Below are 20,571 nucleotides of genomic sequence, written 5' to 3'. Positions count from 1 at the left end.
CCGTTTACACTGAAGAGAAAGCATGTTATTGGGTGGCGTCATAGCTCAAAGGGTGTGGCTAAGTTAAAAGTGTACGCGTGCTTCTCTTTGAACTACGGTACTGCTACATCAAACCAAATAGTCATGATTTGTCATTGCTATCTGGAATCCTTGGGACGTCGGCCACCCTAACCTTAACCAGGGTTGCCAGGTCTAGCTATAATTTAAAGCCCAATGACCCCTGAAAACTGCCACAAGGCCTGAAAACTAGCCCAAAATGTATTTGCGCAACAATAAACCCTTTTTCAATAACATTATCGAGTAAATTAAGAAGGAATATCAACATCATTTTTAATGACCTGGGTAGGCTAAGAAGCAAAATGTGTGGACTTTCCCCCATAACACAAGCACGTGAAGGAGTTCCATAATAACTTTAATTTCAAATTTCCACTCGCGCAGCGATCCAGACCCTAGAACTGAGCATGAGTAAAACTCTTTGCTTGATACTGTTACCCATAAGAAAAGTCGACATTAGAATGCAGTTTACTTTAAACCACCGCTGAGCTAATTTATCTGAAGAGCTCTAGTGCACCTAAAGTTGTTTTCCAATGCTTTGTCGCTGTTATAGCAGTTCCGGCGCGTTAATATGTTGTATGGAAAAAGGGTGTCTCTATAATGACCAATCTAAATAGCCTACCTACAAATGGTAAAAAGTTGTCACGATGTGCGCACGTGCTGCTCGGTCTCCTCGATACAGCTGCAGCACTCTCTCAACCAGAACTCTCAACGCACACACCCCTATGGCTCTCCACCATTCACTCACTCATTCACTCACATCCTGCTCAATACCTGATAGTCAGCAGCAGCAGATCACAGTGAAATAATTTATATTTTGATATGAGAAATGCTATGGCGGCCGAGGTGCAATTTAGAAGTAGCCCAAAAACCAATACATTTTCACCCGCGACATTGCTTTCAAAGTAGCCCAATTTACAGGAAAACTGCGAACATGGCAACACTTACCTTAACCCCTACCCATTTTAATGTTCAACTTCAATGTGGTAGGGACGTCCCAAAGATTCCAGATAGCAATGACCATTCATGATCATTTCCTTTGAAGCTCAGCGCAGACTTGTTTAGAAAAATTACCGTAAATGATCTGAAAAGAATGGCTGGCTATATCCCATCGGTGGCAAGGACATAAGGACATCAAAGGAAGCCAACAAAACTAAGACCAATTTTAATTCTAAATGATAAACAAGCAAATAAAAAGTAAACATAGCAAAAGGACATGATTTCTCATTTATTTACAGATTTGATCACCTAAGTAAAGGAACAGGTACCACTGTTATAAAAGTGTTATAAAAAGAGGGGGACATATTGGTTATGAATTGAACATAGACAAAAACAAATTTGGAGGGGAAATATAGTGTTACATTTCAATGACAGTGTTTTGGCCATGCCAGCACACCAAACAACAAGTCTATATCATGTGAGAATATAAGCGTACCTTGAGCCCTATACTACATACATGGTTTGAGGAGTTAGTGAGGTAACTTTGGTCAACTCTGAGTTCAATTCGGGATAACCGGTACAACGAAAGTGGCTCACCTTTTAGCCAGGTACATTTCTATGGCAACGAATCCTTCAGAACTAACCTTCTCCCGGGCAGGCTAACTCCATTTATCCTGAATGAAGTGTCTGAGCTGCGAGTTGAGGACCAATTCAATTAGATTTCCTACCTCTCACAATGATTGCGTCATCATCCCCTGCATTTGAGGAAGATTACCGATTTAAATATTTTATTAATAAAACAATTATTTTTTACTAAAAAATGATAAAATACCTATCATATTACACATTTAGTAATGCCAGAATGCATTTGAAACTTCAATCACAGTAAAACTTGTGTATGACTTAATACAATTATTTGTATTGATAGAAGTGGGAAAAAAAGGTGCTCGTGCATTGATAAGCACACCAAAGGCGGCATTAAGTAATCCCCGAGCCGACTAGGTGAAAAATCTGTCGATGTGCCCTTGAGCAAGGCACTTAACCCTAATTGCTCCTGTAAGTCGCTCTGGATAAGAGCGTCTGCTAAATGACTAAAATGTAATGTAAATGTAAGTAATAAAATAAAGACGGCACTTCAACAAGCCTATTTCACACCATAGCCTGCTGAATTTGCAAGATACGTTTTCTTTCATTTTGATTTAGGCACAATCTCAGCATTGTCTCAATGAAGAGTTCGGCATTCGAGTAGCCACGTGCGACATCATGCACGCGCAGTTACAAACCTGCTAGAGTTAGCAGCAGGCGGACAAGCAATATCCACTGTCGTAGTATGGATGGAGCCTGACCTGAAATGTGAAGCTAACTGAAGCAGGCTAGCTTTAGAAAACCCAGAGTCGATCTAGCTTCAATCGTAGTATATCCATCAGATGCTCAACTGAGGGACTTAGTAATAAAATAAAAAAACTCTTACCCCAAGACACTCCACATGATAACTATAATAAGGTTCCCAGATATCCCGTGTGTACAGTGGGGAAAAAAGTATTTAGTCAGCCACCAATTGAGAGAGGCCTGTAATTTTCATCATAGGTACACGTCAACTATGACAGACAAATTGAGAAAAAAATCCAGAAAATCACATTGTAGGATTTTTAATGAATTTATTTGCAAATTATGGTGGAAAATAAGTATTTGGTCACCTACAAACAAGCAAGATTTCTGGCTCTCACAGACCTGTAACTTCTTCTTTAAGAGGCTCCTCTGTCCTCCACTCGTTACCTGTATTAATGGCACCTGTTTGAACTTGTTATCAGTATAAAAGACACCTGTCCACAACCTCAAACAGTCACACTCCAAACTCCACTATGGCCAAGACCAAAGAGCTGTCAAAGGACACCAGAAACACAATTGTAGACCTGCACCAGGCTGGGAAGACTGAATCTGCAATAGGTAAGCAGCTTGGTTTGAAGAAATCAACTGTGGGAGCAATTATTAGGAAATGGAAGATATACAAAACCACTGATAATCTCCCTCGATCTGGGGCTCCACGCAAGATCTCACCCCGTGGGGTCAAAATGATCACAAGAACGGTGAGCAAAAATCCCAGAACCACACGGGGGGACCTAGTGAATGACCTGCAGAGAGCTGGGACCAAAGTAACAAAGCCTACCATCAGTAACACACTACGCCGCCAGGGACTCAAATCCTGCAGTGCCAGGCGTGTCCCCCTGCTTAAGCCAGTACATGTCCAGGCCCGTCTGAAGTTTGCTAGAGTGCATTTAGATGATCCAGAAGAGGATTGGGAGAATGTCATATGGTCAGATGAAACCAAAATATAACTTTTTGGTAAAAACTCAACTCGTCGTGTTTGGAGGACAAAGAATGCTGAGTTGCATCCAAAGAACACCATACCTACTGTGAAGCATGGGGCTGGAAACATCATGCTTTGGGGCTGTTTTTCTGCAAAGGGACCAGGACGACTGATCCGTGTAAAGGAAAGAATGAATGGGGCCATGTATCGTGAGATTTTGAGTGAAAACCTCCTTCCATCAGCAAGGGCATTGAAGATGAAACGTGGCTGGGTCTTTCAGCATGACAATGATCCCAAACACACCGCCCGGGCAATGAAGGAGTGGCTTCGTAAGAAGCATTTCAAGGTCCTGGAGTGGCCTAGCCAGTCTCCAGATCTCAACCCCATAGAAAATATTTGGAGGGAGTTGAAAGTCCGTGTTCCCCAGCGACAGCCCCAAAACATCACTGCTCTAGAGGAGATTTGCATGGAGGAATGGGCCAAAATACCAGCAACAGTGTGTGAAAACCTTGTGAAGACTTACAGAAAACGTTTGACCTGTGTCATTGCCAACAAAGGGTATATAACAAAGTATTGAGAAACTTTTGTTATTGACCAAATACTTATTTTCCACCATAATTTGCAAATCAATTCATTAAAAATCCTACAATGTGATTTTCTGGATTTTTTTCCCTCATTTTGTCTGTCATAGTTGACGTGTACCTATGATGAAAATTACAGGCCTCTCTCATCTTAAGTGGGAGAACTTGCACAATTGGTGGCTGACTAAATACTTTTCCCCCCCACTGTATATCTCAAGCCACACTGCTACGATTTCTCCCTGTTGTGGACACTCATATGTCTAATAAGGCTATAAAGACATATCAGTATGGATGACGGATCACCACCTCAAGCTGAACCTCGGCAAGACGGAGCTGCTCTTCCTCCCGGGGAAGGACTGCCCGTTCCATGATCTCGCCATCACGGTTGACAACTCCGTTGTGTCCTCCTCCCAGAGTGCGAAGAGCCTTGGCGTGACCCTGGACAACACCCTGTCGTTCTCTGCTAACATCAAGGCGGTGACCCGATCCTGTAGGTTCATGCTCTACAACATTCGGAGAGTACGACCCTGCCTTACACAGGAAGCGGCACAAGTCCTAATCCAGGCACTTGTCATCTCCCGTCTGGATTACTGCAACTCGCTGTTGGCTGGGCTCTCTGCCTGTGCCATTAAACCCCTACAACTCATCCAGAATGCCGCAGCCCGTCTGGTGTTCAACTTTCCCAAGTTCTCTCACGCCACCCCGCTCCTCCGCACACTCCACTGGCTTCCAGTTGAAGCTCGCATCTGCTACAAGACCATGGTGCTTGCCTACGGAGCTGTGAGGGGAACGGCACCTCCGTACCTTCAGGCTCTTGTCAGTCCCTACACCCAAACGAGGGCACTGCGTTCATCCACCTCTGGCCTGCTGGCTCCCCTACCTCTACGGAAGCATAGTTCCCGCTCAGCCCAGTCAAAACTGTTCGCTGCTCTGGCACCCCAATGGTGGAACAAGCTCCCTCACGACGCCAGGACAGCGGAGTCACTCACCACCTTCCGGAGACATTTGAAACCCCACCTCTTTAAGAAATACCTGGGATTTTCATCATAGGTACACGTCAACTACGACTGACAAAATGAGATTTTTTTTCCAGAAAATCACATTGTAGGATTTTTAATGAATTTATTAGCAAATTATGGTGGAAAATAAGTATTTGGTCAATAACAAAAGTTTCTCAATACTTTGTTATATACCCTTTGTTGGCAATGACACAGGTCAAACGTTTTCTGTAAGTCTTCACAAGGTTTTCACACACTGTTGCTGGTATTTTGTCCCATTCCTCCATGCAGATCTCCTCTAGAGCAGTGATGTTTTGGGGCTGTCGCTGGGCAACACAGACTTTCAACTCCCTCCAAAGATTTTCTATGGGGTTGTGATCTGGAGACTGGCTAGGCCACTCCAGGACCTTGAAATGCTTCTTACGAAGCCACTCCTTCGTTGCCCGGGCGGTGTGTTTGGGATCATTGTCATGCTGAAAGACCCAGCCACGTTTCATCTTCAATGCCCTTGCTGATGGAAGGAGGTTTTCACTCAAAATCTCACGATACATGGCCCCATTCATTCTTTCCTTTACACGGATCAGTCGTCCTGGTCCCTTTGCAGAAAAACAGCCCCAAAGCATGATGTTTCCAGCCCCATGCTTCACAGTAGGTATGGTGTTCTTTGGATGCAACTCAGCATTCTTTGTCCTCCAAACACGACGAGTTGAGTTTTTACCAAAAAGTTATATTTTGGTTTCATCTGACCATATGACATTCTCCCAATCCTCTTCTGGATCATCCAAATGCACTCTAGCAAACTTCAGACGGGCCTGGACATGTACTGGCTTAAGCAGGGGGACACGTCTGGCACTGCAGGATTTGAGTCCCTGGCGGCGTAGTGTGTTACTGATGGTAGGCTTTGTTACTTTGGTCCCAGCTCTCTGCAGGTCATTCACTAGGTCCCCCCGTGTGGTTATGGGATTTTTGCTCACCGTTCTTGTGATCATTTTGACCCCACAGGGTGAGATCTTGCGTGGAGCCCCAGTTCGAGGGAGATTATCAGTGGTCTTGTATGTCTTCCATTTCCTAATAATTGCTCCCACAGTTGATTTCTTCAAACCAAGCTGCTTACCTATTGCAGATTCAGTCTTCCCAGCCTGGTGCAGGTCTACAATTTTGTTTCTGGTGTCCTTTGACAGCTCTTTGGTCTTGGCCATAGTGGAGTTTGGAGTGTGACTGTTTGAGGTTGTGGACAGGTGTCTTTTATACTGATAACAAGTTCAAACAGGTGCCATTAATACAGGTAACGAGTGGAGGACAGAGGAGCCTCTTAAAGAAGTTGTTACAGGTCTGTGAGAGCCAGAAATCTTGCTTGTTTGTAGGTGACCAAATACTTATTTTCCACCATAATTTGCAAATAAATTCATAAAAAATCCTACAATGGGATTTTCTGGATTTTTTTTCCTCAATTTGTCTGTCATAGTTGACGTGTACCTTTGATGAAAATTACAGGCCTCTCTCATCTTTTTAAGTGGGAGAACTTGCACAATTGGTGGCTGACTAAATACTTTTTTCCCCCACTGTACCTTGTCAGTGTGAATAGTAGGGAATTAGCTAGGGAAACTGACAGATCAATAACGTTACATTGCTATACTGATTCCGATAAACTCACATTGCGCTGTCAGAAAACGTCTGAATATCGGTCTTCAATCGTTTGGCCGCTTGTGATTGAGGCAAAAATAATACCTAAAGTTAGTGAGCTAGCTAGCTAACATAAGCAAACTTTTGGCTAGCTCTGTTGAAACGGGACAAAAAGGCTACAAAACATTTCCATACACACAACAGCTGTTAGATACTGCTATCTGACATTTAGCTAGAGGCTAGAGCTGAACTGGCTGTGGTAGCTACTAGCTAGCTAGTTCATTCTCTTCAGACAGAACTTCAGTCGAGAGGGGACGAAACATTAGCTAGTGTTACACTAGTAGCTCAGCACTGGGAATAAAAAACAACAACTGTTAAATCAAACAGCAGTTACCTTGCCGGCTACATCAGTCAAATAAAGAGTAGCCAGTTTCTGCTCTGCTTGCTTTTACAACTCTAAGAAAAAGCGCAACACATACACACAGAGCAGATGCAGACAGCAGCACCATGCTGGTCAGAAGCTTTGCCTTCACACAGCCTGTCAGCGCAGTCCTAAATCCAGCCGGTTGAAACCGCCAAACAGCCTATTCGAACGCTCGGAGGCGTCCGCATGATCCTAAAGCACACTGATGCCGCTTTTTGTATCCCAGTGCAATGATAAAACTGGAGGGGACAAAAATGCAATTTGTGTGGGGGGGGTCGTCATGTCCCCCCTGTCCCCAGTGAAAGTTGCGCCCCTGCAGTTAGCCATTGTTAGCAGCTACTCAGATAGCACACATATGTCGGCATGTAGTTTGGGGATCGAACGTCGCCATCTGCTGGGGATCAAGTAAATGTATCGTATTGACAGAGTGCCGATTATCGAACGTCGCGTTGACTGAGCATCAGTGAACTGCATCGTTTTGACATAGGGGCGATGTAAACACTTTTAGTACATTGGAAAGCAGTATCAGTGTCTGTAATTTGGTTCAGAATGATAGAAACTGACACAATCTGGTCTAGGTATCTTATTCAACGGCAATTAATTAATTTACTCACTTACAATTTGTACAATATTAAGTAATTCAATGTAGCCTATAACACCTATTCCTGATGGGACAACAGTGATTACAGCGTAGGCCTATAGCATGACCATCCACAAACTGTAGACTAGATCAACCAACAATTGTCTCAATGTTACTTACATTACGCTATTACATACAAACACGTTTTGTACATTTCATGTAGACCTTACAATAGAACAAAAACAAGATGCAAAAAATCAGGCAATGTTGTACAATAACTATGGTTATTTAATAAAGTAATCAGTGCTTAATTTGTAAATCGGGAGGTGCCGGAACAAAAAATATGCGCGAGAGGTGGGTGACCTGGGGAGCTCTGAGTTACTGGAACGCATTGAAACTCAATTCATGTGTAGTGATTTTATTATTTTACTTGAATGTTATTTTATGTTTCTTCAGAGAAAATATGTGTATTGATATCCTGTTTTTTTTGGTTATTGTATTGTAATTTGAAATGTTATAAAAATTAAACACTAACTGGGGTAAGTATGAGATGCTGTGCAGTTAGTTAAATTAGTCATATTGAGTTCCAGGGTGTTCATAAAAGTCTAAATAACAACAAAAACGCTAACGTGGAAATTGTTCTTGGTCACTGTTCACTTCCGTTTACACAAAGGGTGTGGTTCAATGAAAAAGGTAAGTGCGCTGTTCTTTTCAAATAAGGTACTGCTTATAACATCACACATCAAATCTCCTATGATCACTATCTTTAAAGCTGAGAGCAGACTTGTTTAGAAAGAACAGTGTTAGCAAGAATAGAGTAGAAAATAATATAATTACTTTATTCCATCTACATCACCTCAGTCAGGTAAATATTCTATTGTTCTTGTTCTAGCCTAGGTTTACTCTCTCTCTAAAAACAGGTATTTACACAATCCAGTTTCAAATAGCAAGTTAACAAAGGGTTAATGAGGGGTATGTGGTTAATTACCCTCTTACCCCAAGACACTTCAATTGATAACTATAATATTTAAGCTAAAGAATAGTTCCCAGACATCCCCTGCGTACATCTCAAGCCACACTGCTACGATTTCTCCCCATTGTGGACACTCCTATGTCTGATAAGGCTAGTCAGGAAGGAGAAGCTCTTGTAACATAGTTTGCACTTGAAGGGCCTCTCCTTGGTGTGAACAGCCTGGTGCCTCTTCACATAGTTCGCATGAGCGAAGCACTTCTCACACGTGGGGCAAGCGTAGGTCTTGCCGGCATCCGTCCTAATGCTCGGCCTCCCACGTTGTGACCCAATGACACCAGTGGAGGTAGAAGCAGTAGCCACCACCCTCAGGTGGTTAGTCTTTGAGCTCCCTCCTTGACCTCTAGCCATTGTTTGGGTGTTGTTGGGATTGTGTACTGTGTTATAGGCTAGGTACCTCTCATGGTGAACACCCATCCTGACCCTGTCTATATTTGTGGGGTAACCATGAGATAACTGAGGAAGGCTAGACCCAGGCTTTCTATGAACCCATTCACCAGGAATTAGACGAGATCCTGAAGGGGAAGACAGACTTCCTGTTAGACTCCCACCAGGGGTGTCTCCCACCACTCTCTGAAGCCCAAGGTGACCTCTGTTCATCATGGATACTGTGGTGTTTGTATCATAGGAACAGGAGGGTCTATCTCTATCAGCCCCAGGCCCTGCTTCATCCCTGCACTGAGACTGTGAAGAGAAGGGTCTGGGCTGCAGACTGGATCCCTGACTGGAGCCTCTGTCTCTCTGATGACCACCAGGACTGAGGTTGTTCAGTCCACCTGTCCACTGATTGTGTTCTGTGTTGTGGTGGAGTGTCTGTCCCTCACGGTTGGGTCCTGGTTCCGACTCAGGAAGGAAGAGTGACGGCTCCTGATCCATTGTCCTGATCCGGGACCAGGGTTTATGACCAGCAGCTTCAGAGGTCCAATCTCTCCCGCCAGCAACATCGGATATCAGCAGGTCTTCATGGATTGCAGACTGCAAATAAAGATTGTACAGAAAAGCATAAAGGTTTATATAAGAAACTCTTTACTGTACACACAGAAACATTCCATGACATTATAAAAATGTTAACCACAGTCAAGCCAATCTCTAACACTGTGATTCAAGTACCTAACAATATGGAGCAATTGGAATTTATTATAAAAAATAAAATGCTCCATACGTGTTGATTCAAGAATGAAGTATAATGTTTTGGTTCGACTGAGATAAGGGAAACTCAGTCCTAGAAATGTATTTTTTTTTTATACAAGTCAGTCAGCACACAGTCGATTTTGTATTTAACAAAATTCTCATACACTCACATACAGGACTTAAACACAGCTTTACTACTTTCTGTCAAGTAAACATGAAGTAAGGCACTATCATTATCTCACTATAAAACACCAGCATCAACCTGAAGGGACTAAGTTTGTCACTCTTCATTAGTGAAGCATTTTTACAGACACCATCACACCAACCATAACCTTATCATCTACTCTGTCTCATCATACTACTTATTTCCTCAGTTTACCTCATCCAGTTCCCTACAACATCCAAAACCAACAGAATGAACTACCAACAAACTATACTGAACAAAAATATAAACGCAACATGTAGTGTTAGTCCCATGTTTCATGAGCTGAAATAAAAGCTCCCAGACATTTTACATATGCACAAAAAGCTTATTTATCTTAAATCTTGTGCACAAGTTTGTTTACATCCCTGTTAGTGAGCATTTCTCCTTTGCCAATATAATCCATCCACCTGACAGGTGTGGCATAGCAATAAGCTGATTAAACAGCATGATCATTACACAGGTGCACCTTTTGCTGGGGACAATAAAAGGCCACTAAAACATGCAGTTTTGTCACACAACACAATGCCACAGATGTCTCAAGTTTTGAGGGAGCGTGCAATTGGCATGCTCAGTGCAGGAATGTCCACCAGAGCTGTTGCCAGAGAATTTAATGTTCATTTATCTACCATAAGCCGCCTCTAACGTCATTTTAGAGAATTTGGCAGTACGTCCAACCGGCCTCACAACCACAGACCACGTGTAACTTCACCAGCCCAGGCCAACCACATCCGGCTTCTTCACCTGCGGGATCGTCTGAGACCAGCCACCCAGACAGCTGATGAAACTGAGAATTTATGTCTGTAATAAAGCCCTTTTGTTGAGATAAACTAATTCTGATTGGCTGGGCCTGGCTCCTCAGTGGGGGGGGCCTATGCCCTCCCAGTCCCACCAATGGCTGCACCCCTGCCCAGTCATGTGAAATCCATAGATTAGGGCCTAATGAATTTGACTGATTTCCTTATATGAACTGTAACTCAGTAAAATCGTTGAAATTGTTGCATGATGCATTTATATTTTTATTCAGTATAACTAATACTACATTACAGTACACTATACATGGGCCGTCTACATTTTCTGCTGGTGTATCCTGAGGTAGCTCCCCCCTGAGAACACAGGCGAATGGCCTCTCCCGTGTGGATCTTCAGGTGCATCTTCAGCTGTTGCTGGTGGGAGAACCTCTTCTCACACTGGGGCAGCTGTAAGAATTCTCTCCTGGGTGGACCCTCTTCAGGTTGGACGAGTCCGAAAAACTGGCCTGGCACAGGTGGCAGCTGAATCGTTTCTCCTCCGTGTGCATCCTCTGGTGGATCTCCACTTGTTTGGGGAAACTGAAGGCTTTCCCACAGAACGAACACTGGAAGCACTTCTCTTTGTCGCCACCACCTTTACTGATTCTGTCTCTACTACTGTCATTTTTTAATGGGCTTGTGTAGCCATTTAGTGTTGAGGCACTGGCATTGGCTGAGGTCTGGTTTAACATTAGGAGAGTGTGAGGAGGACCAAGGCCAGGGAGTGTCTGTGTTGTCACAGGGTCCATGTTCCAGTTGATAGATCCTATAGAAGGCAGGCTGAAGGCAGCACCTGTTAGGGGGTTAACCTGAGGCGCCATAAGTCTCTCTGAATCACTATAGGACCAGAACGGAGCATTGCTAGCCAAGTCTGTTCTCTCCCTCCAGATACGGACACCTCCCTGTCCCCGCAGACCAAATCTATGCCTCGCCCTGGTCTCAGCCAGTCTGTTGTCATGGAGACTAAATTCGGATGTTGTTTTGTGTTCAACTGTCTGTTTCTGGTTGTGGTTAACAGTGTTGTTCCCCAGCCCAGAGTTGAGGATAATGTCCCATCCACTGACCTCCACTATTTCGCCTCTGGTCCTGGCCTGCTCTGTGATGTTGTCCCCCGGGCCCTTGGCTGCACCCATCTGGGTCTGGGAATCCAAGATGGCTCCCCAGTCTCCTCTGTTAGCTTCTTGCCAACCACCTACAGGAAAATGTTACTATCCAGACCGAACAAACATGACACATGGATGAATTTTTAGACATGGATTTTAAGTGTGTTATTTGCCTGGTGACTCATTGGGTTGGAAGCATTCGATTTTGCAATCGCATACATTTTTGGGGATTTGTGTGCCCATGAAAACGTTTTTTACCCGATAACATACACAGAGTGTACAAAACATTAGGAACACCTTCCTAATATTGAGTGGCACCCCCATTTCCCTTCAGAACAGCCACAATTCGTTGGGGCAAGGACTCTACAAGGTGTCAAGCGTTCCACAGGGATGCTGGCCTATGTTGACTCCAATGCTTTCCACAGTTGTGTCAAATTGGCTGGATGTCCTGTGGGTGGTGGACCATTCTTGATACACACAGGAAACCATTAAGCATGAAAAACCCAGCAGTGTTGCAGTTCTTGACACACTCAAACCTGCGCCTGGCACCTACTACCATACCCCGTTCAAAGGCACACATTTTTTTTGTCATGCCCATTCACCCTCTGAATGGCACACATACACAATCAATGTCTCAATCGTCTCAAGGCTTAAAAATCCTTCTTTAACCTGTCTCCCCCCCTTCATCTACACTGATTTAAAGTGGATTTAACAAGTGACATCAATAAGGGATCATAGCGTTCACCTGGTCAGTCTATATCATGGAAAGAGCAGGTGTTCCTAATGTTTTGTTTCGCAGTGTACATCATTTTTGTATTTCATACAAATTGTATTGATATTGTTTTATAAATGAAGTACTCATATTGTGTCATGTTTAATACAAAAATAATAGCCAGGTGCATCACTATTCCTATTGTTGGATTCTAGCTTGAAATATACTAATTCATGTTACCATACTAGAACTTGATTACTTTACATGTATAAGGAATGTATATGATGGGGTCAATGAAGGGTAGACAGTAACTTTCCATATTCTGTTCCATGTTGCTAAGGAGGGAGGTGAAGGGTGTCATGACTGTCCTGACAGTGGATCAAAGGACTTTCGCTTCCTTGCCATTAAGTATTGGGAGAAAGGACCGCTTTGTTAACACAGAGATACTTCCCGCCAAAACTCCAACATCCTAAAGTGGATAATGAAACAATATTTCTAACACAAAGAATGGGGGAAATGGTCGGTGGGGACTGAAAGAACAATCATGTCGAATTCGTTACTATGTTGTGATGTCATTAAAAGACGGTGGAACAACATAACTGTATCTCTGGGGGTGTACACTTCCCAGTTATGAGGTTTGCATCTAATTGTTGTATATAAAAAAATATTAAGTATAATATTACTTTTGTGAATATAACAATGTGATTTTAGCATTCTAGATGAGATGATTGTTTTCCGTATTGACTTGTTCTCAGTCAGTGGCCACGCCCAGATGAGCAGAAACATGATGAAACGCCCCCTTTTCTACTCAAGTATAAAACCCCTCATGACGAAATTCACATCAGACCAAGCAGACTTCAGTGTAAGCCGGATGTTGCAAATGGTTGAATTTCTACCAGACCAGGAAGCGTGAAGCTGTGGCTACACGGCTTGAAATGGTTGACACTCTACAGACCAGAAAACGTGAGGTGGTACGTTTGAAATAGTGAATCTCAAACTCTCAATCTCTACTTGAGAAGAAGACCACGCACTAGACCTTATCATATCAGTCTGCAGCTATACATGTAAAGAGTCGAGAACTTTCACTAAAGACATGAGTTGGGAAGGACAATCCCATCTCAGACAACCGTTGGTACATCTGAAGTATCTATTCTAACGAACACTCCATTAGAAGACAAGCCGAGTCTCACCGAAGTGGAACCAGGACACTCAAACCCTTTTTGAGAAAGTGGTTCAACAGTGAGACGACGATCAAGGACAGCTACGCATAAATATATACATTGCATTTATTATCCGAATGAGCGGTGGTTAGGGTGCTAAGTATTATGATTACTGTGAGCGTAGTTTCCAAATGTAACAACGATAGTTTGAATCTCTGTCTCTCCCTTTCAGTCTCTGAACCAAGCAGTCATGCTATAGTCCAGTCCACTAGGGACCTGTTTTCATTGTATTACGTTAGTAATCAATAACCAATACCGTGTGTGTGTTTGTATTCTGTGTTATTATTTAGTTAGTTAGTAAATCAATAATTAAGCCAATTTGTGTATTGCTGATTCATCAATAAGGTTAGGGTTCTTGCAGGTTCAAGGATTATGCGACGTTCAGAATGAGCCTGATAAGAGGTAATTATTTAATAAGTGACTTACCGATATATAACATATATCTTCTAAGAGTTTAATTCGGGAGATGGTAACTTGTTAAACAACTTATTCCGTGGTGCCCCAAATTCCTAATGAGTTCATTTTTACATGATTAATTTAATCGAGTGACAATTAAACATAGTTAGTTGATTTGATAAATAACAGTCATCACATTAATAACGGCAATAGTTTGTCTCTGATAAGGCAGGCCAGCTGCGGAACTGGGGAGCGAGGAATGCCTCTCGAGGTCAAGTCAACAGATGAAGTGAGAAGAAGCTAGAAAAAAGCCCTTCATCAATGAGAAGCAAAGAAGAGCCAGGCTGAGATTTTCAAAATAACATAAGGATTGGACCATAGAGGACTGGAGTAAGGTCATCTTCTCTGATGAGTCCAATTTTCAGCTTTGCCCAACACCTGGTCATCTAATGGTTAGACGGAGACCTGGAGAGGCCTACAAGCCACAGTGTCTCGCACCCACTGTGAAATTTGGTGGAGGATCGGTGATGATCTGGGGGTGCTTCAGCAAGGCTGGAATCGGGCAGATGTCTTTGTGAAGGACGCATGAATCAAGCCACGTACAAGGTTGTCCTGGAAGAAAACTTGCTTCCTTTTGCTCTGACATTGTTCCCCAACTCTGAGGATTGGTTTTTCCAGCAGGACAATGCACCATGCCACACAGCCAGGTCAATCAAGGTGTGGATGGAGGACCACCAGATCAAGACCCTGTCATGGCCAGCCCAATCTCCAGACCTGAACCCCATTGAAAACTTCTGGAATGTGATCTAGAGGAAGATGGATGGTCACAAGCAATCAAACAAAGCCGAGCTGCTTGAAAATTTGCGCCAGGAGTGGCATAAAGTCACCCAACATCAATGTGACAGACTGGTGGAGAGCATGCCAAGACGCATGAAAGCTGTGATTGAAAATCAGGGTTATTCCACCAAATATAGATTTTTGAACTCTTCCTAAGTTAAAACATTACTATTGTGTTGTTTAAAAATGAACATGAACTTATTTTCTTGCATTATTCGAGGTCTGACAACACTGCACTTTTTTGTTATTTTGACCAGTTGTCATTTTCTGCAAATAAATGCTCTAAATGACAATATTTTTATCTGGAATTTGGGAGAAATGTTGTCAGTAGTTCATAGAATAAAACAAAAATGTTATTTTTACCCAAACACAGACCTATAAATAGTAAAACCAGAGATTAAATTAAATTTTTCCACAGCTGTATACCTTGCCTTTGCAGCTGTATGACCCAGTGGATGAATAAGCGTGGTTTGAGCTTTTTCTAGTCGTCCTTTTGAGTTTTTACTCCATTTGTTCAGAACCTAACGCTATTGAATATTATTACTGTATGTAGGCTATATGTATTTCTCCCTTACCTTGCTCCCCCATCTTTAGTCCACTCAGCAAGTCAATGCTCTCTGGTCCGTCTTCTATTGTCTCCTCTTTGACTAGCAGCAGATCAGGCTTCCCATCCTCCATGTCTACTGACTGTAAGAGATACAGAGTGAGAAGATGTTGGATCAAGAAAGCTGATATGAGCATCTTCTTATTGGGTAATGAGCGATTAATATGAGTACTATGCAAACATGTTAGTTCATTTGATACTATGCAAATGTGTTAGTTGATTTGATTAATTGACACTTTTTAAAGGAATAGTTTGTGATTTTGGCAATTATCTATATCCCCAGAGTCAGATTAACTTGTGCATACCATATTTTCATCTCTGCGTCCAGTATGCAGGAAGTTATAGGCAATTTCGCGAGCCAGTGCTAACTAGCTTAGCACAAAGACTGGAAGTCTTCAGGTACAGCTAGCGTGTAACCTTAAAGAGTGTCAAGTAATCAAATCAACTAATAATTCAAAAGGCATCGTCCCATACTTAAAACTAAATGAATCAAGACCTGGGCCCCGAGTCTCAGAGTACGAGTGCTAATCTAGGACCTTTCCAAATAGAAAAGGCAAAACTGCTCCTAGATCAGCAAACCTACTCTGACACACTTTGTGGATACGGACCCTGACCTAATACCATTCAGACAGTAGTTTACAGTGGGCTCACCTCAGTGAGACTGTGTGTGGTCCTGTGCTGCTCAGCTGGTTCCTCTGTGGGTTCAGGAGGAGGTGTAGTCTGGTTGTCCTCCATTACCATGGTCCCCTCAGGGTTCCCAAGACCCTCCTCACACCCCTCCTCCTTCATCAGCAGCACCTCTGGACCATCCTCCTCCTCCTAGAAGGGACAGGTGATACAGATTACACAGACGTACACCCCCTCAGGTACGTACACACACAGATAATAAACATACTTTCAACATGGAGTGTTTACCCATCCCCACTACATTTGAGTCCTATATTGTAGTTACAGAATGACTTCATTGTTGTTAAACCCATCATGGTGGACATAAATACGATGTTGTGGGTAAATATGAGTCACCTATGATAAGTCAATAAACTATTTTGACATGTACAGTAGGTGTTTGAAAGTGTGTGTGGGTATGTGTAGGTATATTTAGTAAGTGTATAATGGTTATAAAGCGCTGTTGGGTGTATGCAGAATAGGGTGAGATCAGATGTGATGTATACTAAAGAGAGTATCAATGAAAGTCTTGGAATGAAAAGTCCCATTTTGTGTTTATTAGACAATCAAGTTTTAAATTACACCATATGAAAACCACACATACACGTCTCAACAAAAAATCTGCATGTACTTGATAAACTGCATTCATTTTCTCATTAAAAGTGTCTTGGGGGAAAAAAATTAAGTAGTTGAATGGAAGTAATGAAAGAGGCATTTGTGAACATCATATAGCCTACACAGTACAAACACTATGTAACTGCCGTTTTAGGCTTATATATCACACAATCTCTGGATGCAATATGCTACCCAGGAATATTCTACACTGAAATCTGTTACTCTCGTTATTCCAAATTCATTTGTGGATATTTTCTGCTGCCAACAATAACAATTAATCTTTGTCTTTAATGGAGGGTTTGATCTAAACGTCTAACGAGTGGAAAGGTTACTTTCTATGTTATAGAGTAGGATGGTTTTTCTGCTGGTGTATCCTGAGGCAACTCCTCTCTGAGAACCTCTTCCCGCAGTGCATACAGGCGAAGGGCCTCTCTCCTGTGTGGACCCTCTGATGCCTCTTCAGGTCGCCAGCCTGGGCGAAGCGCATGTGACACTGGGTACAGCTGAATGGTTTCTCCCCTGTGTGGACCCTATGGTGCCTCTTCAGGGTGCCAGCTTGGGCGAAGCGCATGTGACACTGCGTACAGCTGAAGGGTTTTACCCCTGTGTGGACCCTCTGGTGGATCTCCACCTTCTGTGAGCAGCTGAAGCCTTTGTTACAGAACATGCAGAGGAACCGTTTCTCCTTACTATTGCCTGATGATGTTGCTCCCCCACCATGAGCCTTGGCTCTAGCCCTATCGTTTGAGTTCAATATCTGATCGAAAAGGATGTGGCCGTGTGAATCGGAAGGTGCCATCGACGTAGACACTGGGTCGCGGTCCCTGAACGCATGTAAAGGGGAGTGGGTCGCAACATTTAGATTTGTCTCTAAGCTTTCCCTGTAATCTAAGAAGTCACTAGTGTTGCCCTGCAAGTGTCCTTCTCCTAACTGAGTATCGTCTGCATTCCATGTCAGAGGAATGTCGCCCTCCAATTTCACAGTCACCTCATCTACGACCAGACCCTCCCCTTTCTTATCTAGGCACCCTTCAGAGTATACACTACTACTGTACTGGTTCCAATCCCCTCTCATTCGATTAGTCTGTGTATCTAAGCCCACAGGCATGTCACCAGGTATCATCTCTGTCTCTGTAGCATATGAACAGGACGGATCATTGCCAGTCTGTAACGAGTCACTTGGGTCCCGTTGGGACAGAACCGTCCTCGGGCTCGAGTTACCATAAAGTAAATGCTCTGAGAGGGGAGCAGAGGGACAGCCCAGTCGACCCAGCCCCGTTAAAGTCTCGATTTCTGTTTTGGACTTGAGGACGGCGTTCGGCGTTCCACTAACCTCCGGCGTTCCACTGACCTCCGTGATGCTGCGTTGGGTCCTAGGCTGTGCTGGGGCGGTGGTGGGGTCCTCCGTGACTACAGGGGGAGCTCCAGCCGCTCCAGTCTGGATGTCTCTGCTGTGCCGTGGGTCCTCCTCTCCTTCAGACTTCTCCAGCTTGACCCCAGGACCTGCAGCCTCTGCAGACTGACACAAGAAAAAAGAAGGTTATTACCGGTACATGAGTTGAATTGGATAACAATGTCATAGGGAAGTCTCACAAGGTCCCCTATGGCAGATACATTAGGATGTACATGTAAGCAAGTGAATAGCTGAGGGGAGCCTTTCTGAAATAAACAGACCACATTTTATTTACAAAGTAACTAAATGTTAATGCAACACTACTACACTAACCTCTATCACGATAACATGCTGGGTTGAGGTTCCACTGCCCTCATCAACAGTGATTGGTTGGTCATCACTCCATGTATTGTGTCCTGCTGGCTTCACAAAGTTCCATTGGCCTCCAGTGAGATGCCCTTCACCTGAGAGAGTTATTGGGGGTTATATACATTTTAGTCATTTAGCAGACCCTCCTATCCAGAGCGACTTACAGTTAGTGAGTGCATACATTATATATATATATTTTTTAATTTCATACTGGCCCCCCGTTGGAATCGAACCCACAACCCTTGCGTTGCAAACGCCATGCTCTACCAACTGAGCTACATCCCTGCCGGCCATTCCCTCCCCTACCCTGGACGACGCTGGGCCAATATACTGGGTGGTTCGAGCCCTGAATGCTGATTGGCTGACAGCCATGGTATATCAGACCGTATACCACAGGTATGGCAAAACATTTATTTTTACTGCTCTAATTACATTGGTAACCAGTTTATAATAGCAATAAGGCACCTCTGGGGTTTGTGGTATATGGCCAATATACCACAGCTAACGGCTGTATCCAGGCACTCCGCGTTGCGTTGTGCCAGAGAACAGCCCTTAGCACCATGGTATATTGGCCATATACTACATCCCCTCAGGCTTATTGCTTAATTAAAGAAGTGGTTAGGTTAGCTACAGTGGTATATTATACACTATTGACACTGTCTAGAATTGGCAAGGATGTAAGGTAACACTTCGCATAACTTCTTGATATACTATTTATAGATCGATTGATTATGTTCCATGCATCATATTGTTTTCAATTTTAAAATATTAGGAAATGCAGTAATCAAGAATCTGGTTAGAATATGATATTGTGTCAGTGCAAGATAGCTAAGTAATCAGGGGAATTATTGCATACTATCCAAAAACTGACCAAGACCCAATTCTGGTTAACACATCTAAAGTTACACATGTGTAATGGAGAACGGGGCGACAGGCCCCTCAGCTCGGCCTTCTGCTAAATGTACCTCTTGCCATTCCTCTGTATCGGTCAATGAGCTTGACACTACTGGGACGACTGGCGAGGACGCGCTCTCGCGTTGTCCTCTCTGCGCGCTCCCGTGCCACCTTCAGTTCCAGTAGCTGTAGTTTCCTCCGCAATCCCCTGTTTTCTTTCTGGCTTTGAGAAATTTCCAAACGAAACACTGCATAGTCGTCGTCTACGAGTTTACAGATCTCTGCCACGGCTGCATTCGCTAGCACCTCCATGATGGAGGCTATTTGAGTGTGAGAAACCATACAGTTAGCCATTGTTCGCGAACGTTAGCACTGCTAGCTAGCTTTACCTAGATAACATCTATCAACCAACTCCTGTCTCCAACGCAAATTAAAGACTACCTGGGGCGTATGTGATGCTGTGCAGTTAAATTAGTCATAGTTTGAGTTTCATTGTGTTAATGAATGTCTAACAAAAACGCTAACGTGAAAATTGTTCTTGGTCAACGCTTACTTCCGTTTACTTCTTCTTCCGTGAGGTTTTATGGCGAACTACACGCAAAAGGTGTATTGCCGCCACCAACTGGATTGGGGTGAAAAATTCACAAAATAAAAGTGAATTTCATTATGGGGAAGGGAAAATAACATTATACATTTTACATTTTAGTCATTTATCAGACGCTCTTATCCAGAGCGACTTACAGTTAGTGAGTGCATACATGTTTTATTTTATTTATTTATACTGGCCCCCCGTGGGAAACGCCATGCTCTACCAACTGAGCTACACGGGACTATATACGAAACATTTACAAAAACTAAATAACCACTTCCTTCAGTAATGAAAAACAGAAATGTCCAAATATTTTACAGCAAGAACATTGTAAAGGCCGATTTACAAAAGATCTGACAGGATAGTACACATATCCCAGCTGCATTCGAGTAGGGAAAGACTCCACATCAAAAAACACAAGAACAGACACCGCTTTGAAGAAGGCAAGAATAAAAAGTACTTCCGGGTCACAGATTTTTGGACTCCTTCAGAATAACAGTCCCGTCTTGTAC

General features: G+C 43.2%; 1 protein-coding gene across 2 annotated transcripts; it reads right to left on the bottom strand.

Annotated features, from left to right (window-relative positions):
• Positions 1-7,498: 7,498 nt before the first annotated feature.
• LOC311116794 (uncharacterized protein) lies at positions 7,499-20,048 on the bottom strand. 2 transcript variants are annotated; one of them, XM_084191829.1, is made up of 7 exons: positions 19,542-20,048; positions 18,541-18,671; positions 18,148-18,333; positions 16,185-16,352; positions 15,505-15,616; positions 11,726-11,853; positions 7,499-9,512 (listed from the first exon to the last, which is right to left on the bottom strand). In XM_084191829.1, the coding sequence occupies exons 1-7, from the start codon at positions 19,822-19,824 to the stop codon at positions 8,589-8,591; spliced, it is 1,932 nt and encodes a 643-aa protein (XP_084047955.1). In that variant the 5' UTR covers positions 19,825-20,048; the 3' UTR covers positions 7,499-8,588. The 2 variants fall into 2 exon arrangements, with proteins under 2 accessions (XP_084047955.1, XP_084047956.1); XM_084191830.1 differs by having other exon boundaries at positions 18,166-18,333; positions 19,542-20,045.
• Between the last annotated feature and the right edge of the window lie 523 nt (positions 20,049-20,571).

The sequence above is a fragment of the Coregonus lavaretus genome, assembly GCF_964263955.1.
Source record: "Coregonus lavaretus genome assembly, contig: HAP1_SCAFFOLD_2653, whole genome shotgun sequence".
Lineage (NCBI taxonomy): Eukaryota > Metazoa > Chordata > Actinopteri > Salmoniformes > Salmonidae > Coregonus > Coregonus lavaretus.
This window is presented reverse-complemented; position numbering and strand designations above follow the sequence as displayed.

Coding starts and splice junctions, on each gene's coding strand:
- LOC311116794 (XM_084191829.1), bottom strand. CDS start 19,824: ATGGCTAACTGTATGGTTTCTCACACTCAAATAGCCTCCATCATGGAG. Junction 18,334..18,540: donor AGCATGTTATCGTGATAGAG/GTTAGTGTAGTA, acceptor TTCTTGTGTCAG/TCTGCAGAGGCTGCAGGTCC. Junction 9,513..11,725: donor CCAGAGGCGAAATAGTGGAG/GTCAGTGGATGG, acceptor CTTTATTTGCAG/TCTGCAATCCATGAAGACCT.